Below are 20,464 nucleotides of genomic sequence, written 5' to 3'. Positions count from 1 at the left end.
AAAAAAGAAGAAAGAAAGACTTCCTGGCATTCAATGAACCTTAAGACACAGCATAACAAAACTTATGGGACATAATAAAAGCAGTGCTGGACTCAAGCCCCGAGCTACCTTGCCAGCAGAGTCTTGCCCAACACCCGCAAGGGCCCACACGGGACTCCCCACGGGATCCTAAGACCTCTGGTGAGTGGAACACAGCGCCTGCCCCAATCCAATCGCGTGGAACCTGAGACTGGGGTAAATAGGGAAGCAGGCTACCCGGGCCTGATCTGGGGCACAAGTCCCTTCCGCTCGACTCGAGCCCCGGGCTACCTTGCCAGCAGAGTCTTGCCCAACACCCGCAAGGGCCCACACGGGACTCCCCACGGGATCCTAAGACCTCTGGTGAGTGGAACACAGCGCCTGCCCCAATCCAAACGCGCGGAACCTGAGACTGCGGTACATAGGGAAGCAGGCTACCCGGGCTTGATCTGGGGCACAAACCCCTTCCACTCCACTCGAGCCCCGGGCTACCTTGCCAGCGGAGTCGCCTGACACCTGCAAGGGCCCACACAGGATTCCACACGAGATCCTAAGACCTCTAGTGAGTGGAACACAACTTCTGCCAGGAGTCTGGTTCGAACACCAGATATCTGGGTACCTGCCCTGCAAGAAGAGAGCTTGCCTGCAGAGAATACTCTGCCCACTGAAACTAAGGAGAGTGCTACCCTCCAGGTCTGCTTATAGAGGCTAACAGAGTCACCTGAAGAACAAGCTCTTAACAGAGACAACTAAAACAGCTAGCTTCAGAGATTACCAGATGGCGAAAGGCAAACGTAAGAATCCTACTAACAGAAATCAAGACCATTCACCATCATCAGAACGCAGCACTCCCACCCCACCTAGTCCTGGGCACCCCAACACAACCGAAAATCTAGACCCAGATTTAAAAACATTTCTCATGATGATGATAGAGGACATCAAGAAGGACTTTCATAAGTCACTTAAAGAATTACAGGAGAGCACTGCTAAAGAGTTACAGGCCCTTACAGAAAAGCAGGAAAACACAGCCAAACAGGTAGAAATCATTAAAGAAAAACAGGAAAACACATCCAAACAGGTGATGGAAATGAACAAAACCATATTAGAACTAAAAGGGGAAGTAGACACAATAAAGAAAACCCAAAGCGAGGCAATGCTGGAGATAGAAACCCTAGGAAAGAGATCTGGAACCATAGATGCGAGCATCAGCAACAGAATACAAGAAATGGAAGAGAGAATCTCAGGTGCAGAAGATTCCATAGAGAACATCGACACAACAGTCAAAGAAAATACAAAATTCAAAAGGATCCTAACTCAAAACATCCAGGTAATGCAGGACACAATGAGAAGACCAAACCTACGGATAATAGGAATTGATGAGAATGAAGATTTTCAACTTAAAGGGCCAGCTAATATCTTCAACAAAATAATAGAAGAAAACTTCCCAAACATAAAAAAAGAGATGCCCATGATCATACAAGAAGCCTACAGAACTCCAAATAGACTGGACCAGAAAAGAAATTCCTCCCGACACATAATAATCAGAACAACAAATGCACTAAATAAAGATAGAGTATTAAAAGCAGTAAGGGAGAAAGGTCAAGTAACATATAAAGGAAGACCTATCAGAATTACACCAGACTTTTCACCAGAGACTATGAAAGCCAGAAGAGCCTGGACAGATGTTATACAGACACTAAGAGAACACAAATGCCAGCCCGGCTACTATACCCGGCCAAACTCTCAATTACCATAGATGGAGAAACCAAAGTAGTCCACGACAAAAACAAATTCACACAATATCTTTCCACGAATCCAGCCCTTCAAAGGATAATAACAGAAAAGAAGCAATACAAGGACAGAAATCACGCCCTAGAACAACCAAGAAAGTAATCATTCAACAAACCAAAAAGAAGACAGCCACAAGAACAGAATGCCAACTTTAACAACAAAAATAAAAGGAAGCAACAATTACTTTTCCTTAATATCTCTTAATATCAATGGACTCAATTTCCCAATAAAAAGACATAGACTTACAGACTGGATACACAAACAGGACCCAACATTCTGCTGCTTACAGGAAACCCATCTCAGGGAAAAAGACAGACACTACCTCAGACTGAAAGGCTGGAAAACAATTTTCCAAGCAAATGGACTGAAGAAACAAGCTGGAGTAGCCATTTTAATATCGGATAAAATCGACTTCCAACCCAAAGTTATCAAAAAAGACAAGGAGGGACACTTCATACTCATCAAAGGTAAAATCCTCAAAGAGGAACTCTCAATTCTGAATATCTACGCACTAAATGCAAGGGCAGCCACATTCATTAGAGACACTTTAGTAAAGCTCAAAGCATACATTGCACCTCACACAATAATAGTGGGAGACTTCAACACACCACTTTCTTCAAAGGACAGATCGTGGAAACAGAAACTAAACAGGGACACAGTGAAACTAACAGAAGTTATGAAACAAATGGACCTGACAGATATCTACAGAACATTTTATCCTAAAACAAAAGGAGATACCTTCTTCTCAGCACCTCACGGACCTTCTCCAAAATTGACCATATAATTGGTCACAAAACAGGCCTCAATAGATACAAAAATATAGAAATTGTCCCATGTATCCTATCAGACCACCATGGCCTAAGACTGATCTTCAATAACAACATAAATAATGGAAAGCCAACATTCACGTGGAAACTGAATAACACTCTTCTCAATGATACCTTGGTCAAGGAAGGAATAAAGAAAGAAATTAAAGACTTTTTAGAGTTTAATGAAAATGAAGCCACAACGTACCCAAACCTATGGGACACAATGAAAGCATTTCTAAGAGGGAAACTCATAGCTCTGAGTGCCTCCAAGAAGAAACGGGAGACAGCACATACTAGCAGCTTGACAACACATCTAAAAGCCCTAGAAAAAAAGGAAGCAAATTCACCCAAGAGGAGTAGACGGCAGGAAATAATCAAACTCAGGGGTGAAATCAACCAAGTGGAAACAAGAAGAACTATTCAAAGAATTAACCAAACGAGGAGTTGGTTCTTTGAGAAAATCAACAAGATAGATAAACCCTTAGCTAGACTCACTAAAGGGCACAGGGACAAAATCCTAATTAACAAAATCAGAAATGAAAAGGGAGACATAACAACAGATCCTGAAGAAATCCAAAACACCATCAGATCCTTCTACAAAAGGCTATACTCAACAAAACTGGAAAACCTGGACGAAATGGACAAATTTCTGGACAGATACCAGGTACCAAAGTTGAATCAGGATCAAGTTGATCATCTAAACAGAACCATATCACCTAAAGAAATAGAAGCAGTTATTAATAGTCTCCCAACCAAAAAAAGCCCAGGACCAGACGGGTTTAGTGCAGAGTTCTAGCAGACCTTCAAAGAAGATCTAATTCCAGTTCTGCACAAACTATTTCACAAATAGAAGTAGAAGGTACTCTACCCAACTCATTTTATGAAGCCACTATTACTCTGATACCTAAACCACAGAAAGACCCAACAAAGATAGAGAACTTCAGACCAATTTCTCTTATGAATATCGATGCAAAAATCCTCAATAAAATTCTCGCTAACCGAATCCAAGAACACATTAAAGCAATCATCCATCCTGACCAAGTAGGTTTTATTCCAGGGATGCAGGGATGGTTTAATATATGAAAATCCATCAATGTAATCCATTATATAAACAAACTCAAAGACAAAAACCACATGATCATCTCGTTAGATGCAGAAAAAGCATTTGACAAGATCCAACACCCATTCATGATAAAAGTTTTGGAAAGATCAGGAATTCAAGGCCCATACCTAAACACAATAAAAGCAATCTACAGCAAACCAGTAGCCAACATCAAAGTAAATGGAGAGAAGCTGGAAGCAATCCCACTAAAATCAGGGACTAGACAAGGCTGCCCACTTTCTCCCTACCTTTTCAACATAGTACTTGAAGTATTAGCCAGAGCAATTCGACAACAAAAGGAGATCAAGGGGATACAAATTGGAAAAGAGGAAGTCAAAATATCACTTTTTGCAGATGATATGATAGTATATATAAGTGACCATAAAAATTCTACCAGAGAACTCCTAAACCTGATAAACAGCTTAGGTGAAGTAGCTGGATATAAAATAAACTCAAACAAGTCAATGGCCTTTCTCTATACAAAGAATAAACAGGCTGAGAAAGAAATTAGGGAAACAACACCCTTCTCAATAGTCACAAATAATATAAAATATCTTGGCGTGACTCTAACTAAGGAAGTGAAAGATCTGTATGATAAAAACTTCAAATCTCTGAAGAAAGAAATTAAGGAAGATCTCAGAAGATGGAAAGATCTCCCATGCTCATGGATTGGCAGGATCAACATTGTAAAAATGGCTATCTTGCCAAAAGCAATCTACAGATTCAATGCAATCCCCATCAAAATTCCAACTCAATTCTTCAACGAATTGGAAGGAGCAATTTGCAAATTTGTCTGGAATAACAAAAAACCTAGGATAGCAAAAAGTCTTCTCAAGGATAAAAGAACTTCTGGCGGAATCACCATGCTAGACCTAAAGCTTTACTACAGAGCAATTGTGATAAAAACTGCATGGTACTGGTATAGAGACAGACAAGTAGACCAATGGAATAGAATTTAAGACCCAGAAATGAACCCACACACCTATGGTCACTTGATCTTCGACAAGGGAGCTAAAACCATCCAGTGGAAGAAAGACAGCATTTTCAAAAATTGGTGCTGGCACAACTGGTTGTTATCGTGTAGAAGAATGCGAATCGATCCATACTTATCTCCTTGTACTAAGGTCAAATCTAAGTGGATCAAGGAACTTCACATAAAACCAGAGACACTGAAACTTATAGAGGAGAAAGTGGGGAAAAGCCTTGAAGATATGGGCACAGGGGAAAAATTCCTGAACAGAACAGCAATGGCTTGTGCTGTAAGATTGAGAATTGACAAATGGGACCTAATGAAACTCCAAAGTTTCTGCAAGGCAAAAGACACCGTCAATAAGACAAAAAGACCACCAATAGATTGGGAAAGGATCTTTACCTATCCTAAATCAGATAGGGGGCTAATATCCAACATATATAAAGAACTCAAGAAGGGGGACTTCAGAAAATCAAATAACCCCATTAAAAAATGGGGCTCAGAACTGAACAAAGAATTCTCACCTGAGAAATACCGAATGGCAGAGAAGCACCTGAAAAAATGTTCAACATCCTTAATCATCAGGGAAATGCAAATCAAAACAACCCTGAGATTCCACCTCACACCAGTCAGAATGGCTAAGATCAAAAATTCAGGTGACAGCAGATGCTGGCGTGGATGTGGAGAAAGAGGAACACTCCTCCATTGTTGGTGGGAGTGCAGGCTTGTACAACCACTCTGGAAATCAGTCTGGCAGTTCCTCAGAAAACTGGACATAGTACTACCGGAGGATCCAGCAATACCTCTCCTGGGCATATATCCAGAAGATGCCCCAACTGGTAAGAAGGACACATGCTCCACTATGTTCATAGCAGCCTTATTTATAATAGCCAGAAGCTGGAAAGAACCTTGATGCCCCTCAACAGAGGAATGGATACAGAAAATGTGGTACATCTACACAATGGAGTACTACTCAGCTATTAAAAAGAATGAATTTATGAAATTCCTAGGCAAATGGATGGACCTGGAGGGCATCATCCTGAGTGAGGTAACACATTCACAAAGAAACTCACACAATATGTACTCACTGATAAGTGGATATTAGCCCCAAACCTAGTATACCCAAGATATAAGATATAATTTGCTAAACACATGAAACTCAAGAAGAATGAAGACTGAAGTGTGGACACTATGCCCCTCCTTAGAATTGGGAACAAAACACCCATGGAAGGGGTTACAGAGACAAAGTTTGGAGCTGAGATGAAAGGATGGACCATGTAGAGACTGCCATATCCAGGGATCCACCCCATAATCAGCATCCAAACGCTGACACCATTCCATACACTAGCAAGATTTTATTGAAAGGACCCAGATGTAGCTGTCTCTTGTGAGACTATGCCGGGGCCTAGCAAACACAGAAGTGGATGCTCACAGTCAGCTAATGGATGGATCATAGGGCTCCCAATGGAGGAGCTAGAGATAGTAGCCAAGGAGCTAAAGGGATCTGCAACCCTATAGGTGGAACAAAATTATGAACTAACCAGTACCCCGGAGCTCTTGACTCTAGCTGCATATATATCAAAAGATGGCCTAGTTGGCCATCACTGGAAAGAGAGGCCCATTGGACTTGCAAACTTTATATGCCCCAGTACAGGGGAACACCAGGGCCATAAAGGGGGAGTGGGTGGGCAGGGGAGTGGGGGTGGGTGGATATGGGGGACTTTTGGTATAGCATTGGAAATGTAAATGAGCTAAATACCTAATAAAAAATGGAAAAAAAAAGCAGTGCTAAGAGGAAAATTCATAGCAATAAGTGACATGGAAAGAAATTGGAGACATCCTACACTAGCAACTTAACAGCATACTTGAGAACTCTAAAACAAAAAGAATCAAACACATGCAAGAGGAGAAAAGGTCAGGAAATAGTCAAACTCAGAGCTGAAGTCCACCAATTAGAAAGGAAGAGAACAATAAAAAGAATCATCAAAACCAAAAGAAGTTTTTTTGTTTGTTTGTTGTTTTGATTTTGAGAAAATCAACAAGATAGACAAACACGTAGCCAAACTAACTTAAGGGCTCAGAGTCAGTATCCAAGTCAACAAAATCAGAAATGAAAATGGAGATATAACAGAAACTGAGAAAATTCAAAAAATCATCAGCTCCTACTACAAAAGGCTATACTGAAAACTGGAACATCTAGATGAAATGGATGATTTTCTAGACAGATACCATGACAAAAGTTAAATCAAGAGCAGGTAAGCTATCTAAACAGGCCCCATATCCACTAAGGAAATGGAAATTATTAAACATCTCCCAACCACAGAAAGCCCAGGGCCAGATGGCTTTAGTGCAGAATTCTACCAGACCTTCAAAGAAGAGCTAATATTAATATTTCTTAAACTATTCCATAAAAAGAAACAGAAGGAACACTACCTAATTCATTTTTATGAAGCCACAACTACTCTGATACCTAAATCACACAAGGATGCAACAAAAAAGAGAACTTCAGACCAATTGCACTTATGAATATCAATGCAAGAATACTCAATGAAATTCTCACAAACCTAATCCAAGAACACATCAAAACCATTATCCACCATGATAAAATAAGTTTTATCAGAGATGCAGGGTTGTTTCAATGTACAAAATTCAATTAATGTAAGCCACTATATAACCAAACTCAAAAAAGAAATCACATGATCATGTCATTAGATGCTGTAAAAGCATTAGATAAAATACAACATCCCTTTATGTAAAAAGTATTGGAGAAATTAGGAATTCAAGACCAATGAATAAACATAATAAAAGCAATATACAGTAAACCAACAGCCAATATAAAATTAAATGGAGAGATACTTGAAGCAATTCCACTAAAACCAGGGACAAGACAAGGATGCCCACTCTCCCATATATATTCAATATAGTACTGGAATTTCTAGCTAGAGTAATAAGACAACAAAATGAGATCAAGGGAGATACAAATTGGCAAAGAAGAACTGATGGTATCACTATTTACAGATGATATGATGGTATTAATAAGCAACCCCAAAATTCTATCAGAGAAATTCTATAGATGATGAGCAAGTTCATCCTAAGGGTGAGATAAAAAATTAACTCAAATAAGTCAGTTGCCTTCCTTTGTACAAATAATAAATGGGATGAGAAAAAAGTAGGGAAACAACGCCCTTCACAATAGTCATAAATAATATAAAATGTCTTTGGGTAACTCTAACCAAACAAGTAAAATATCTGTATGACAATAACTTCAAGTCTCTCAAGAAAGAAATTGAAGAAGATCTCAGAAAATGGAGAGATCTCTCATGCTCATGGATTGGTAAAATAAACATAGTAAAAATGGCCATCCTACCAAAAACAGTATACAGATTCAACACAATCACCATCAAAACCCCAATAAAATTCTTCAAATACATGGAAAGAGCAATTCTCAAATTCATCTGGAAAAACAGAGAACCTAGGACAGGGAAAACAATTCTTAACAATAAAATAACTGTGGAAATCACCATCCCTGACCTCAAACTATAGTACAGAGCAATAGTGATTAAAAAAAAACCAGCATTGTATTTATTGGTACAGATATAGACAGTTTGATCAATGTTATAGAATTGAAAACACAAAACTAAAGCCACATACTTATGGACACATCTTTGGCAAAAAAGTCAAAAATATACAATGGAGATAGAAAGCATCTTCAACAAATGTTACTCATGTAACTGGCAGTTTGTATGCAGAAAAATGAAAATAGATCCATATTTGTCACCTTACACAAAGTTCAAGTCCAAGTCGATCAAGGACCTCAACATAAAACAAGATACACTGACTTTAATAGAAGAGAAAAATGGGAAAGCACCTCAAACTCATTGTCACTGGGGGAAATTTCTTAAAGAGAACCCCAATGGCTCAGGCTCTAAGGTAAAGAATCAATAAATGGGACCTCATAAAACAGGAGAGGGGCTGGTGAGATGGCTCAGTGGGTAAGAGCACCCGACTGCTCTTCCAAAGGTCCTGAGTTCAAATCCCAGCAACCACATGGTGGCTCACAACCATCCGTAACGAGATCTGACTCCCTCTCCTGTAGTGTCTGAAGACAGCTACAGTGTACTTACATATAATAAATAAATAAATCTTAAAAAAAAAAAAGACAGGAGAGCTTCTATGAGGCAAAAGACATAGCCAATAGGACAAACTTGCAACCTACAAATTGGGAAAAAAAAATACTTCACTAACCCCACATCTGATAGAGGGCTAATATCCAAAATATATAAACAACTCAATAAACTAACCATCAAAACAAACAAACAAATCCCAAACCAACCAACAAACCAAACAAACATCTAAATTAAACAAATGGGGTATAGAACTAAACAAAGAATTCAAGATAGAAGAATCTCAAAGGGCTGAGAAGCACTTAAAGAAATATTCAAAGCCCTTAATGATCAGTGAAATACAAATTAAAATGACCCTGGGATTACACATTACACCAATCAGAATGGCTAAGATCAAAAACTCAGGTGACAGCAGATGCTGGTGAGGATGTGGAGAAAGAGGAACACTCCTCCGTTGTGGTGGGATTGCTAGCTGCTACAACCACTCTGGAAATCAATCTGGAGATTCCTTAAAAAAAAAAAAACAACAACAACAACAACAACAAAAAAAAACTGGAAATAGATCTACCTGAAGACTCAGCTCTACCACTCTTGGACATATAACCAAAAGATGCCCCACCATGCCACAGGCGCATGTTTTCCACTATGTTTATAGCTGCCTTATTTGTTATAGCCAGAACCTGGAAAAAATCCAGATGCCCCACAATGGAAGAATGGATACAGAAAATGTGGTTCATTTACCAAATGAAAAACTATTTATCTATTAACAACAAAGACATCATGAGATTTACAGGCAAATGGATGGAACTAGAAAATATCATCCTAAGTGACATAACTCGGACCCAAAAGGACTTGCATGGTTGGTACTCGCTAATAAGTGAAAATTAGTTAAAAAAAAAAGTATAGAACACCCAGGACATAATCCACAGAACTACTCAAGAAAGAGAAAAATAAGAAGCTGAAGGACTCAAGTAAGGATGCCTCAATCCCACTTGGGAGGGAGAAGAAAGCAGTAATGAGGAGGGAGGCCCCTTGGTGGGAGAGGGGACAAGGAGGGGAATGGGGGAACATAATCATGTATTAGGGGAGGCAGGTGGAAACAGGACTGAAGCTATATGGGCCGGCAGAAAGAACGGAAACAGGCAACCTGGAGAGTTAGGAGGTGGGCGAAGCCTCTAGAATGTACCAGAAACATGGGAGGTGAGAAACTCTCAGGGATCAATGGGAGGGATCTTGGATGAAGAGCTCTACAGTGGTGAGAGGGAACTTATACAGTCCATCTCCAGTGGAGGGACAGGACATCCAGTGAAGGAATGGAGTTGTAATCCTACAGTCAAAAGCTCTGATCCAGAATTGTTCCTGTCTAAAGAAAGGGCAGGGACAAAAATGAAGAACAGCATGGGAGAAAGGAGGTCCAGCGATAGGCCCAAATTAGGATCCAGCTCACTGGGAGGTCCAGGGCCCTGACACTGTTACTGATGCTGTGGTGTGCTTGTAGACAGGAGCCTAGCAGCAAGCAGTTGAAAAAGTCTGATGCAGATACTTTCACCCAACCAATAGTCAGAAACTGGAGACCCCTGGGGTTGAATTGGGCAAAAGGTGTAAGAAGCTGAGGAGGGTAGCCCCATGGGAAGATCAGCAGTCCCAACTGACCTGGACCCCCAAGATCTCCCAGACATTAAGTCACCAAGCAGGCAGCACACACCAGCTGATATGAGGTCTCTGACACACACATACAGCAGAGGAATGCCTGGTCTGGCGTCGGTGAGAGAAAATGCATCTAGCTCTTGGAGAGACTAGAGGTCCCAAGGAGTATGGAGGCCTGGTGGGGTGGGGTGGGCCTGGGGGGTGGGGACATCCTCTGGAAGATGGGGTGTGGGAGAGGAGGTATGGGATGAGCCATCAGGGTGCAGACCACGAGGGGATGAAATATGGACTGTAAAAAAAGATTAAAGTATAAATAAATAAGTAAATAAATTAATTAAAGTGGGGGTTAAGAACTAAACAGAATTCTCAACAGAGGAATATTACATGGCTGGGAAGCTCTTAAAGAAATTTTCAAAGTCCTTAAGCATTCAGAAACGCAAATCAAAACAACTTTGAGGTTCCATCTTACACCCATCAAAATGGTTAAGATAAAAAAGCAAGAGATAGCACTTGCTGGTGAAGATGTGGAACAAAGAGAATGCAGGCAGACCAATTGACCCATCAACACATACTCCTGTCAGGAGATGGGAGAAAGCTCCTCACATGGGCACCAATCTGCTGGCTCTCTGCTGGCAGGTCTAGGCTGAGAGGAGAGAACCCGGTCCAGCTGAGTCTCTGGGCTGAAGTGGGATGGTGTGTGTTGTGGCTAGGATCTCCTGCCATTAAGAGAATAACCACCCTAAGAATAACTACCCTGAGCAAGGAGTCTGTCAAAGCAGGAACTTGTTTTATTGTATCAGTCTTTTGTTTATATACGGTTGAGGAAGGAGGTGAGGATTTTTGGTGAGGTGAGATGACATAGGGGGAGGGGAAGGGTGACGGGAGGAGGGAATGAGGTGACTGACAGAGCCAAAAAAGTTATTCTATGTCAGCAGTAACTAGGCAAAGACAGGCTTAAGCAGGTCGTGCTGAGTAACTGCAGTAAGGAAGTGATTGAGACAGTTTTCAAAACCCAAGCCAGGCTCCGGTTTGTCCTCAAGGCCCAATCCAGGGCCAAGATAGGGCCGACAGGAGAACACTCTTCCATTGCTGATGGAAATGTAAACTTGTGCAACCACACTGGAAATCAATGTTGGGGTTTCTCTGCAAACAAGGAATAATTCTACATGAAGATTCAGATATAACACTCCTGGGCATATACTCAAAAGGTGCTTCAATATCTCAGAATCTTGCTCAATTATGTTCATAGCAGTCAGAAGCTGGAAACAACCTAGATGTCCCTCAACTGAAGAAGGGATAAAGAAAATTTGGTACATCTACACAGTGAAGTATTATTCGGCTATTTGGGAAGGGGATAGGGGATTTTCGGAGAGGAAACTGGGAAAGGGGATAACATTTGAAATGTAAATAAAGAGAATATCTAATTAAAAATAATAATAAAAAATTCAAAAAATCCAAGACATTATGAATTTTTGTTTCTCAATTAAAAAATCATAATTTTAAATGGGGGAGGCTATGGTGATTAACACTTCCACTCCCAGAGCTGGAGAGGCAGTTACCGAAGAAGCCCTTGGACCACCATCTTGACACAGCTCAGAGAGAGAGAGATGTTCTATTAAGACAGCAGGTGAATGGCAATAGCAAAACAAACAGAAAGAGCAGGTGACAGCCAACATTGCCTTCTGGCATCCATGTGCATATATATATATATATATATATATGTGTGTGTGTGTGTGTGTGTGTGTGTGTGTGTGTGTGTATACATACTTCATCTGTGTACACACATAGATCCATGCATACAGATACACAATGAAAACATTTACAATATGTATGTGTGTCTAAACTATTTTTATTTACCAACAATATTTTAAAACATGCAAATGAAATGAAGTTCAAATAAACAGGCACATGGTATTTTCATATAAGAGTCATTAAGTAATGAAAGAAAATGAGATTTTGTATCTTGTGATTCATGTGAAAGAGTTGTCTATGAGCCCCTGACCTGGGGCCGAGAACAAAGCAGAACAGACAGGGCTGTTGTTAAGACATTCCTAAGAACAGCTTGATTGTACAAGCAGGGCTATCTTGTCTGGGTCAACACCACCTGGCCGGAACCTCCCCTCTGTCTACTGCCCCTTGATGCCTGGTAAAGTCATATATCAACTGGTTGCTATGTGAACAAAGATAAGCCCCCAGCCCACAGGAACAAAATCCTGATGCCCTGTAATCTTTCTGTTAATGTTTGAATAAGCCAATAGTGTGTCGCTATGCTGAATTCCACACCACTAAGCCCCTTACCCCATAAAAACCCCTAGCTTTCGAGCCTTGTGACCGTTATCTCCTGTGTGGGATGCATGTCAGTCCGGAGCTCCCTCATTAAACGACCTCATGTAATTACATCAAGAGATGGTCCTTCGTGATTTTTTGGGTGCACGCAGAATCCGGAATTGGGTGGGGGTTTCCCCACTAGGTCTAACAGTAACTGTAGCAAAAAAATGGGAATTTAAATTTGTAGTATTTTTATGGATCCAGAAAAGTTATAATTAGGGAATAGAAATAAAGCTACAATAAAATATTTTAACTATTCTTTGATGAGCAAGAGTACAAAATCTTTTTGGAGAGAAAGCTTAGAAAGTCACTATCAGCAAGGATCTCCTTTTGAGTAAACTCGGCAGCAAGGGAATATTCATTTTACAAAGGAGAAAGGAGAAAGGAGAAAGAGAATTTATGTGGAAATATCAATTTATTGTGTACAATTAACTTTAAAACTCTATGGTTCTTAACAACAGAAATGTCAAAAGAATGTATTTGTGTAATACCACAAATTTTAATTAAATCATATGAAGAATCGTGCTTTGCTACCTGAACCATTAAAGTTTAATTTTGTTTTTGGTTTTTTTTTGAGTTATTTATTTATTTATTGATTCATTCATTTAAATCCCAACCAGTGTCCCTTTCACAGAGTTCCACTTCCTATCCCTCATCCCCTTCTTCTCTGATATGGTGTCCCACCCCATTGTATTACACCGCCCAGGCAATAAAGTCTCTGCAGGGGTTAGGTCAGCCTCTCCAGCTGATGCTAAACAAGGCAGAACTGTTGGGGAATGGATTCCATTACAGACAGCAACTTTAGGAACAGGCACAATTTGCTGGGGAATTCACGTGGAGACTGGGCTGTACATCTGCTACATATGTGCTAGGGACATTAAAGTTTAAAAGAAACAAACTGTACTTTAGAGAAAAATAATTGGTGCTGAACAGAATGATTCCTTATAGCCAATCTATAAGTCCAATTTCAGGATTTTGCATGACATCTCACCTCTGCGGGTAGCAGGAATGCACGTATAGATACATGCTGGCACAACAACACTCATAGGTATAAATAAATAAATTAATAGTTTTTTAAAGAAATGAAAATATCTTTTTAAAAAAATCTCTGGTGGTGCTTTGAGTACATGTTTTTCACCATAATTATTATTCTGTTATCAGAACTGATTTGTACCAAAGGACTAATTGTGGGATAGGCATACATCAAAAACTTCTGAACCCTCAGGATGACTGTGTCATACCTCCACAACAGAACTGATATGGTTGAGATGATGAAGTCCACCCAGTACATGACCACAAAGAAAATCACTAGCAGCAAGATAGTCTGGGTGGCTCTTTTCTCAGGGGATGCTCTCAGGTGCTTGATGCTATGAAGGTGCTTGCACTGCCTCTGATGTCTACATAAGATAATCACCATGTATGTACTTGTGGTTAGCATCATTCCTACAAGAAATACATCTCTGGAGGTTGTCACTGTAAAAATGAATACCCTGATGATGGAGTTCATGCGGAAGAGTAAGCAGGATTTAGTGATCTGCATCTGGTTAGTCTCACTCACATTAGTAAAACCACGAACATAGAAGATCCGGCTACTACTGTAGGAAAAGCTGAAAGACCAAATACATAAGAAAACATAGACCATGTATTTTCTTAGTTTCTGTTTAAATTTTGCCAAACAAGAAGTACTGGGACTGATTGTGACAGCCTGGAACACACTCAGGAGGCAGCTGGTGCAGATAGAGAGGCATCTCATCACCCTACTTATGTAAAAAGTTGCCTTACATTTGAAGTCATTATTAATATTCAGTGACTCAAATATGTCTGTAAGCAACAGGTCCCCTCCGGTGAGGAACACCATTATGTGAATGAAAGTCAGTTGACAGGAGATCAAGTCTGTGGGCTTAGGTCTGTGACCTACAATTATGAAAATATAGAAGCAAAGAAGAGACATATTTGCTAGGACTCCAAGTCCAGCTTGGAAATAAAGGACATTCTTGAGTGAGAACATAAGTAATAATTGTATTCATCTTAAGAGCATTGTAGAAATGTATTTCAAATATCTGAAAAAGATAGAGTACACATCAAGCTTTTGATACACTGGATAATAAGACTCTGTCCTCATTTCATTTTTCATACTTGTTGATGATTGGCTTGTCTCTTTAACTTTTGATGTTCCAGATTTTACATCATTGCCTACATTTCTACATGCCTTGCATGCATCTCCTGTATACTTACCATATTATGAACAATACATTTATTCACACATATTTAGACAGAATTCATAATTTGTGAGCCTGTAGTGCCCCCTAGTCTCATGCTTTAGAAATCCAGCCCTGTTGATTTAAATTGACTCATTTTATACTTAACACCTAAAACAGTAGTGGTGAGAACAGATAACCGATTTGTATAACTGAATAAAACTTACATTGATATGGAAAATAGTCACAGAAGATAACAAAAAAATTGAGGTGAGGCTATAATTATACTGTCCTCTATTTTGTGCAAATACTTTTGTTTTATCTCATAATTCTAATGAAAGCATGGTGCTAATTCATGATAATCCCACTATTTTAATTAGCAAAATATCTTCCTCAATTCATCTATTTTTATGTTTCTTTTTAACAAATCCATAATCTGCATTTAAGACTAGATACAGTTGGAGACCACTAGTATACTTTCCACATCCTATTAGCATTAATTATCATTATAAATATTCATAGATGGCACTCAGCTTAGTTCCCATCTCATCACCTTTTATGAAACTGGACTTCAGGTTTAAAAAGCCTGACTCCCACCTCCCATGGCAAACACTGTTTTTCTCTTCCATTTGAATGGAATTGTAAATTGCTAATACAATCAGAAGTTATGTCTTTTCAGCCATTCGTATTGGCATTTTACCTAACTACCATTTTCTTCTCTATTTATCTTCCTCCACTCTCTTGGAAGCCCCCCTTTCCTATTTTCCTGTTGAGATACTTGTACCCTGCGATTCTGCTTTCTATTGCTCCCACCCCCAACCCTATCCTGGCAATGGTTCTGTTTTCCTTTTCTGTTTTCTGTAGTTACCACATAATCACACCTGAACATGTATCATTTGGAGCCTCCAACAAGATGGAACATGTGGTATTAAAATAATCACCATTTTCCAAACATTATGACAAACATGAACTTGTGTGGAAGATTTCTAGTTTAAAACAGATTCCTTCCCATGCAATAGAAAACTAAGTCCCCAGAGTTATCATGTGTCATCAGCACTCACACATGTTTTATAGATGCACTCAACAGTCTTACCTTTAGTGCCCATGTTTATTATTTGCCATGATTACCAAGATCAATTTATTATGGGACTAATTTAATTTACTTCTTTAAAGTCAGCTTGTGATAGAGAAATAGAAAACAACTATACTGGCCCAGATTCTTGTGAGGAAATGTGAGCCTAATTATATTTTCAACTTCACTAGTATACTCCATATATATAGATACACACATGCACTCATGTGTAGAAATAATGCAAAAGATATTGCCCGAGACCATCCTATAACATATCCATTAATACGACAGCATAAATCACACATTTTATATTTATATAATTTTTCTTCCTAAAAAGTTTAATCTTGTAAAGCAATAGATTCCTCAAAACTGCCAGAACCAAATATCTGATTCTCTCACCAACATACATTTATATTAGCTTCACCATGATGTTATGTTTTTAAAAGTTCTAGGATACAGGGTATTGATGTACCTGAGTGGTCAAGAGGACTTTTTGCTTTTGCAAAGACGTTTACATTTGTAAGGATAATTTTAAAAGGATTTAAAAATGAGGTGAGAGTTCCAAATATTTTTGAACTACATATAAAAGATCTACTTTAGTAGAGACCATTGAAATAGATTAAAGAATCTATGTAAAGCATTTAGAACTTTTATGCTGTTAAGAGGATTTTGTTGTTTACTATGTCATTAATTGAAACTTTCCTAAGAATTCCTAAGTATATTTAAACTTACCAGCTTGTTTCATATAAATAAATGCACACAGTTAACTCGAAAAAAGTAGTAAAATGAGAAAATACAAATTACAATTTAAATGTACATTATTTAAATGTACATTAATATGTACTCCTGTGCACCAATAAATGTCTGTGTTTTGTTTTTTTACCCTCTGAGGTATCCCAAGTATTTTGCTACAAGGATGGAAAACTAACACAGTTGGCCATACCTAGGTGAAACCATGATGTTAGAGTGCACTCTCAAGAGAATCCTCTGTCAGATATGCTCGTGAAAATATTGAGACTAGAGCTACATTTTAAATATATATCAGTGTACAATCATTGTAAAAAAATGAGGGGTTTGATGACATTTTTATTTAATATAAAATACTGGTTGATCATCTTCACCCTATGAGACTTTCCTGTCTCTGTTCATCTTCCTGCTGGTCCCTGTCTTCTTCCCAATACCCACTTCTACTCTCACATATATTAAGAAATCAAATTAAGTGAAATCTATGTCCTGTTATTAATCACTACACTGATAGTTTATGTCTTAAAGCATCTCTTTTATTTGCTTTTGGTATAACTCAAAAGTAAAATTCTAAGCAGAGACTTCTCTAACAATTTATTACAGAATCATGCTTCATTCTAACAACTACCTACAGCTCTCACTATAATGAAGAGAAAAAGAAACACTCACCCATCTGAGCCTTTGAAAGACATCTATACAGAAGGAGACTTGAAGAAGTAGTTATATAGATGAAAGGTTATTATCTCATCTCCCTCTACACGAATGCTTATCATGTCATCTGGAGAAGGCAGCTTTGACTTTAAGGATGTTAGAAAGTGGCACTATCAAATTGAAAAGTGAACTTTCCTAATTCTAGGAGAACAGTGGAGTAGAACCAGCTGAGCTCTGGGTTTCCCAGGTGTAAGCTGTTCTCTGTAGGCATTAACTGTGTGTGTGGATTAATTGATACAAGTCCTTGTGAACAAACAAAAGTAACAATAATATCCAATTTTTAAAAAGTAGAAAAACATTTTACATTCCACAAGGTATCCATCCTGCTTTTAAAACATTCATGGTATCCTCTATACATACTTGACAGTGGATTCATGGATTCACCTAAAATTTAGCATCTCTTTTGCTAAAATTATGAAAATGTTACCTCTACCAAACATACTTGGTGAAAGCCATTTTTCTTACAAAGCAAAAAGATGGGAGATAATATAACTCTATTATCACCAGAACTTAAACTATTGGTCTATAAATGTTGTTTATTTGGTAAAGTGTGTAGAAGTATTCTGTCATAGGTCATCATGAAATAAATCAACTCTTGAAATTATAAGCACAAGCTAGAGAGAAAAATGCCAAGTCAATGGCAAAGAAAATACCTTCACCAAGATCACAGAAGAATACTGCCGGAAAACCACACCCATACATTTATAAGAAGCACACAGAACCAAAAGGGACAAGACCAGAAGCAAAAGTTTTTATGTATCTTATAGTTAAAACACTAAGAATCTAAGAATATAAAACAAAAACTGGATTGAAAGTTCTAAGAGAAAAACTGCAAGTGACAAAGAAAACCCATCAAATGGAAAAGTGAACTTTCCTAATTCCAGGTTAATAGAGAAGGCAGAAAAGTCTACAGAAGTGCATCTTAAGTTGTAAATGACAATGCAAAATAATATACCTAGCATACAGAACCTGTGTGTGTGTTTACACTTGACCAATAAGTCATTAACATCTTAGAAAAAATATGTATGAAACTCAGGGGTGCAAAGTTTCTAAAAAGAAAATATACAATTGGATTAAAAGCCACAGATTGACATCAATCCATTAACAGTAGAAGATTTCAATACCCAACATGAGGTGTGTCCTAGGTTGTTAATATTTTCAATGTGAGAATGAAGATACTTGCCTTTCTCCATGAATCTGAGCACTTGGAAAGTCTTGCAGAGGTCCTCCCACTCCCTATTCTCTCACCCACCACAACCTCTTTCTTCTCTCTCTCTTTTTTTTTGGTCTTTGTCTCTCCCTGTTTGCAGCAGAGATAACATAATTAACTAAAAGAGTGGAAGTAGAGAATGCTGTAGAAGAGTGTGAAATGATCAGCATATGGTCTTGGCTCTAACATTTACTTCCTAAAGTCTGGATAAGTGGAGATCGTGTTAGAGAGTTGCAGAGACACAGAGAGACTCTCAGTAGGAGATTTGTCATTTTCCTATACAGTAACCATCAAAAAGGAGGAAGCTATATGTAGGCATGGTGTGAAATTAGTGCCTATCTTCACAACTAGCAGGGAATTACTTGATATCTACTCAAAGAATGAAAGTAGATCAGTGTTCTGGATAGTTTTATGTCAACTTGACACAAGCTAAAGTCATGTGGCAGGAGGAAACCTCAATTAAAATATTTCCAAGGGAGGGGTGCTGTGATTAGGATGTAAAGCTGATAAAGTGAATCAATGAAAAAAAATAAGAGAAGGAAAATGAAAATGTCTCCAAAAGATCTATCTGTAAGCAAGTCTGTACTATGAGTGATCGATGGAGGAGTTACATGGTACCATCCTGGGTTTGTCGTCCTGGCTTCTAAAAGAAAGTCGAATTAGTAAGCCACATATTACAAATCACTAAACAACACCCTTCTATGGCCTCTAGATTAGCTCCTGCCTCCAGGTTCCTGTCCTCTTTGTATTTTTGTCCTGACCTCTTCCAGAGAAAGACTCCGATATGGAAGTATAAGCCAAATAAATTCTTTCCTTCTCAACTTGCTTTTGAACAAGATGTTTGTCACATCAATAGTGAGCCCAAGTCAAGTTGGTATTGGTGAATTTCTTTGCGAGACCTGTCCATATGATTTGGGATGGATTGTGGAAGTACATTGGTCCTTTGGATTAGCATGCCATTGACTGTTGAGATCTTGGTGGACCATCCTCTAGGAGATTGGAACCTAAGAAAACAGTGTGGATGATGGAGATCTGTCTTTTGTTGTTTCAGAGGAACGTTTAAAGACTCTATCAGGAACATTTGCTATTGAATGAAGATTTCATGGTTCTTGTTAGCTGGGGCTGGGGCTGATGCATCAGCTGTTATTAACAAGAAACCAGAACTACTAAAGTGAAACCTTTTCTTTGCAGAAATACTCTATTCTTACCCACAGGGACTGAGAATTTAGTGGTGATTGGAAAGACACCAGCGTTGTTGCATTAAAAATCTTTTTTTTTTTGTACTTTCTTTTTTTTTAAATTAGGTATTTATTTCATTTACATTTCCAATGCTATCCCATAAGTTCCCGCTCGCTCCCTGACCCACTCCCCCACCCACCCACTCCCACCTCTTGGCCCTGGCATTCCCTTGTACTGAGGCAGATAAAGTTTGCACGACCAATGGGCCTCTCTTTCCACTGATGGGACAAGGCCATCTTCTGATACATATGCAGCTAGAGACACGAGCTCTAGGGGGTACTGGGTAGTTCATATTGTTGTTCCACCTATAGGGTTGCAGTTCCCTTTAGCTCCTTGGTTACTTTCTCTAGCTCCTCCATTGGGGGCCCTGTGATCCATCCAATAGCTGACTGTGAGCATCCACTTCTGTGTTTGCTAGGCCCCGGCATAGTCTCACAAGAGACAGCTATTTCTGGGTCCTTTCAGCAAAATCTTGCTAGTGTATGCAATGGTGTCAGCGTT

At 39.0% G+C, this 20,464-nt stretch overlaps 1 protein-coding gene across 1 annotated transcript; it reads right to left on the bottom strand.

Annotated features, from left to right (window-relative positions):
• Positions 1–13,885: 13,885 nt before the first annotated feature.
• Vmn1r20 (vomeronasal 1 receptor 20) lies at positions 13,886–14,797 on the bottom strand. Its single transcript, NM_001101533.1, has one exon. The coding sequence runs from the start codon at positions 14,795–14,797 to the stop codon at positions 13,886–13,888; it is 912 nt and encodes a 303-aa protein (NP_001095003.1).
• Between the last annotated feature and the right edge of the window lie 5,667 nt (positions 14,798–20,464).

This window comes from Mus musculus, chromosome 6 (assembly GCF_000001635.26).
Source record: "Mus musculus strain C57BL/6J chromosome 6, GRCm38.p6 C57BL/6J".
Classification (NCBI taxonomy): Eukaryota; Metazoa; Chordata; class Mammalia; order Rodentia; family Muridae; genus Mus; species Mus musculus.
Note: the sequence above shows the minus strand (reverse complement) of the source record. Positions and strands in the feature narration are given on the sequence as shown.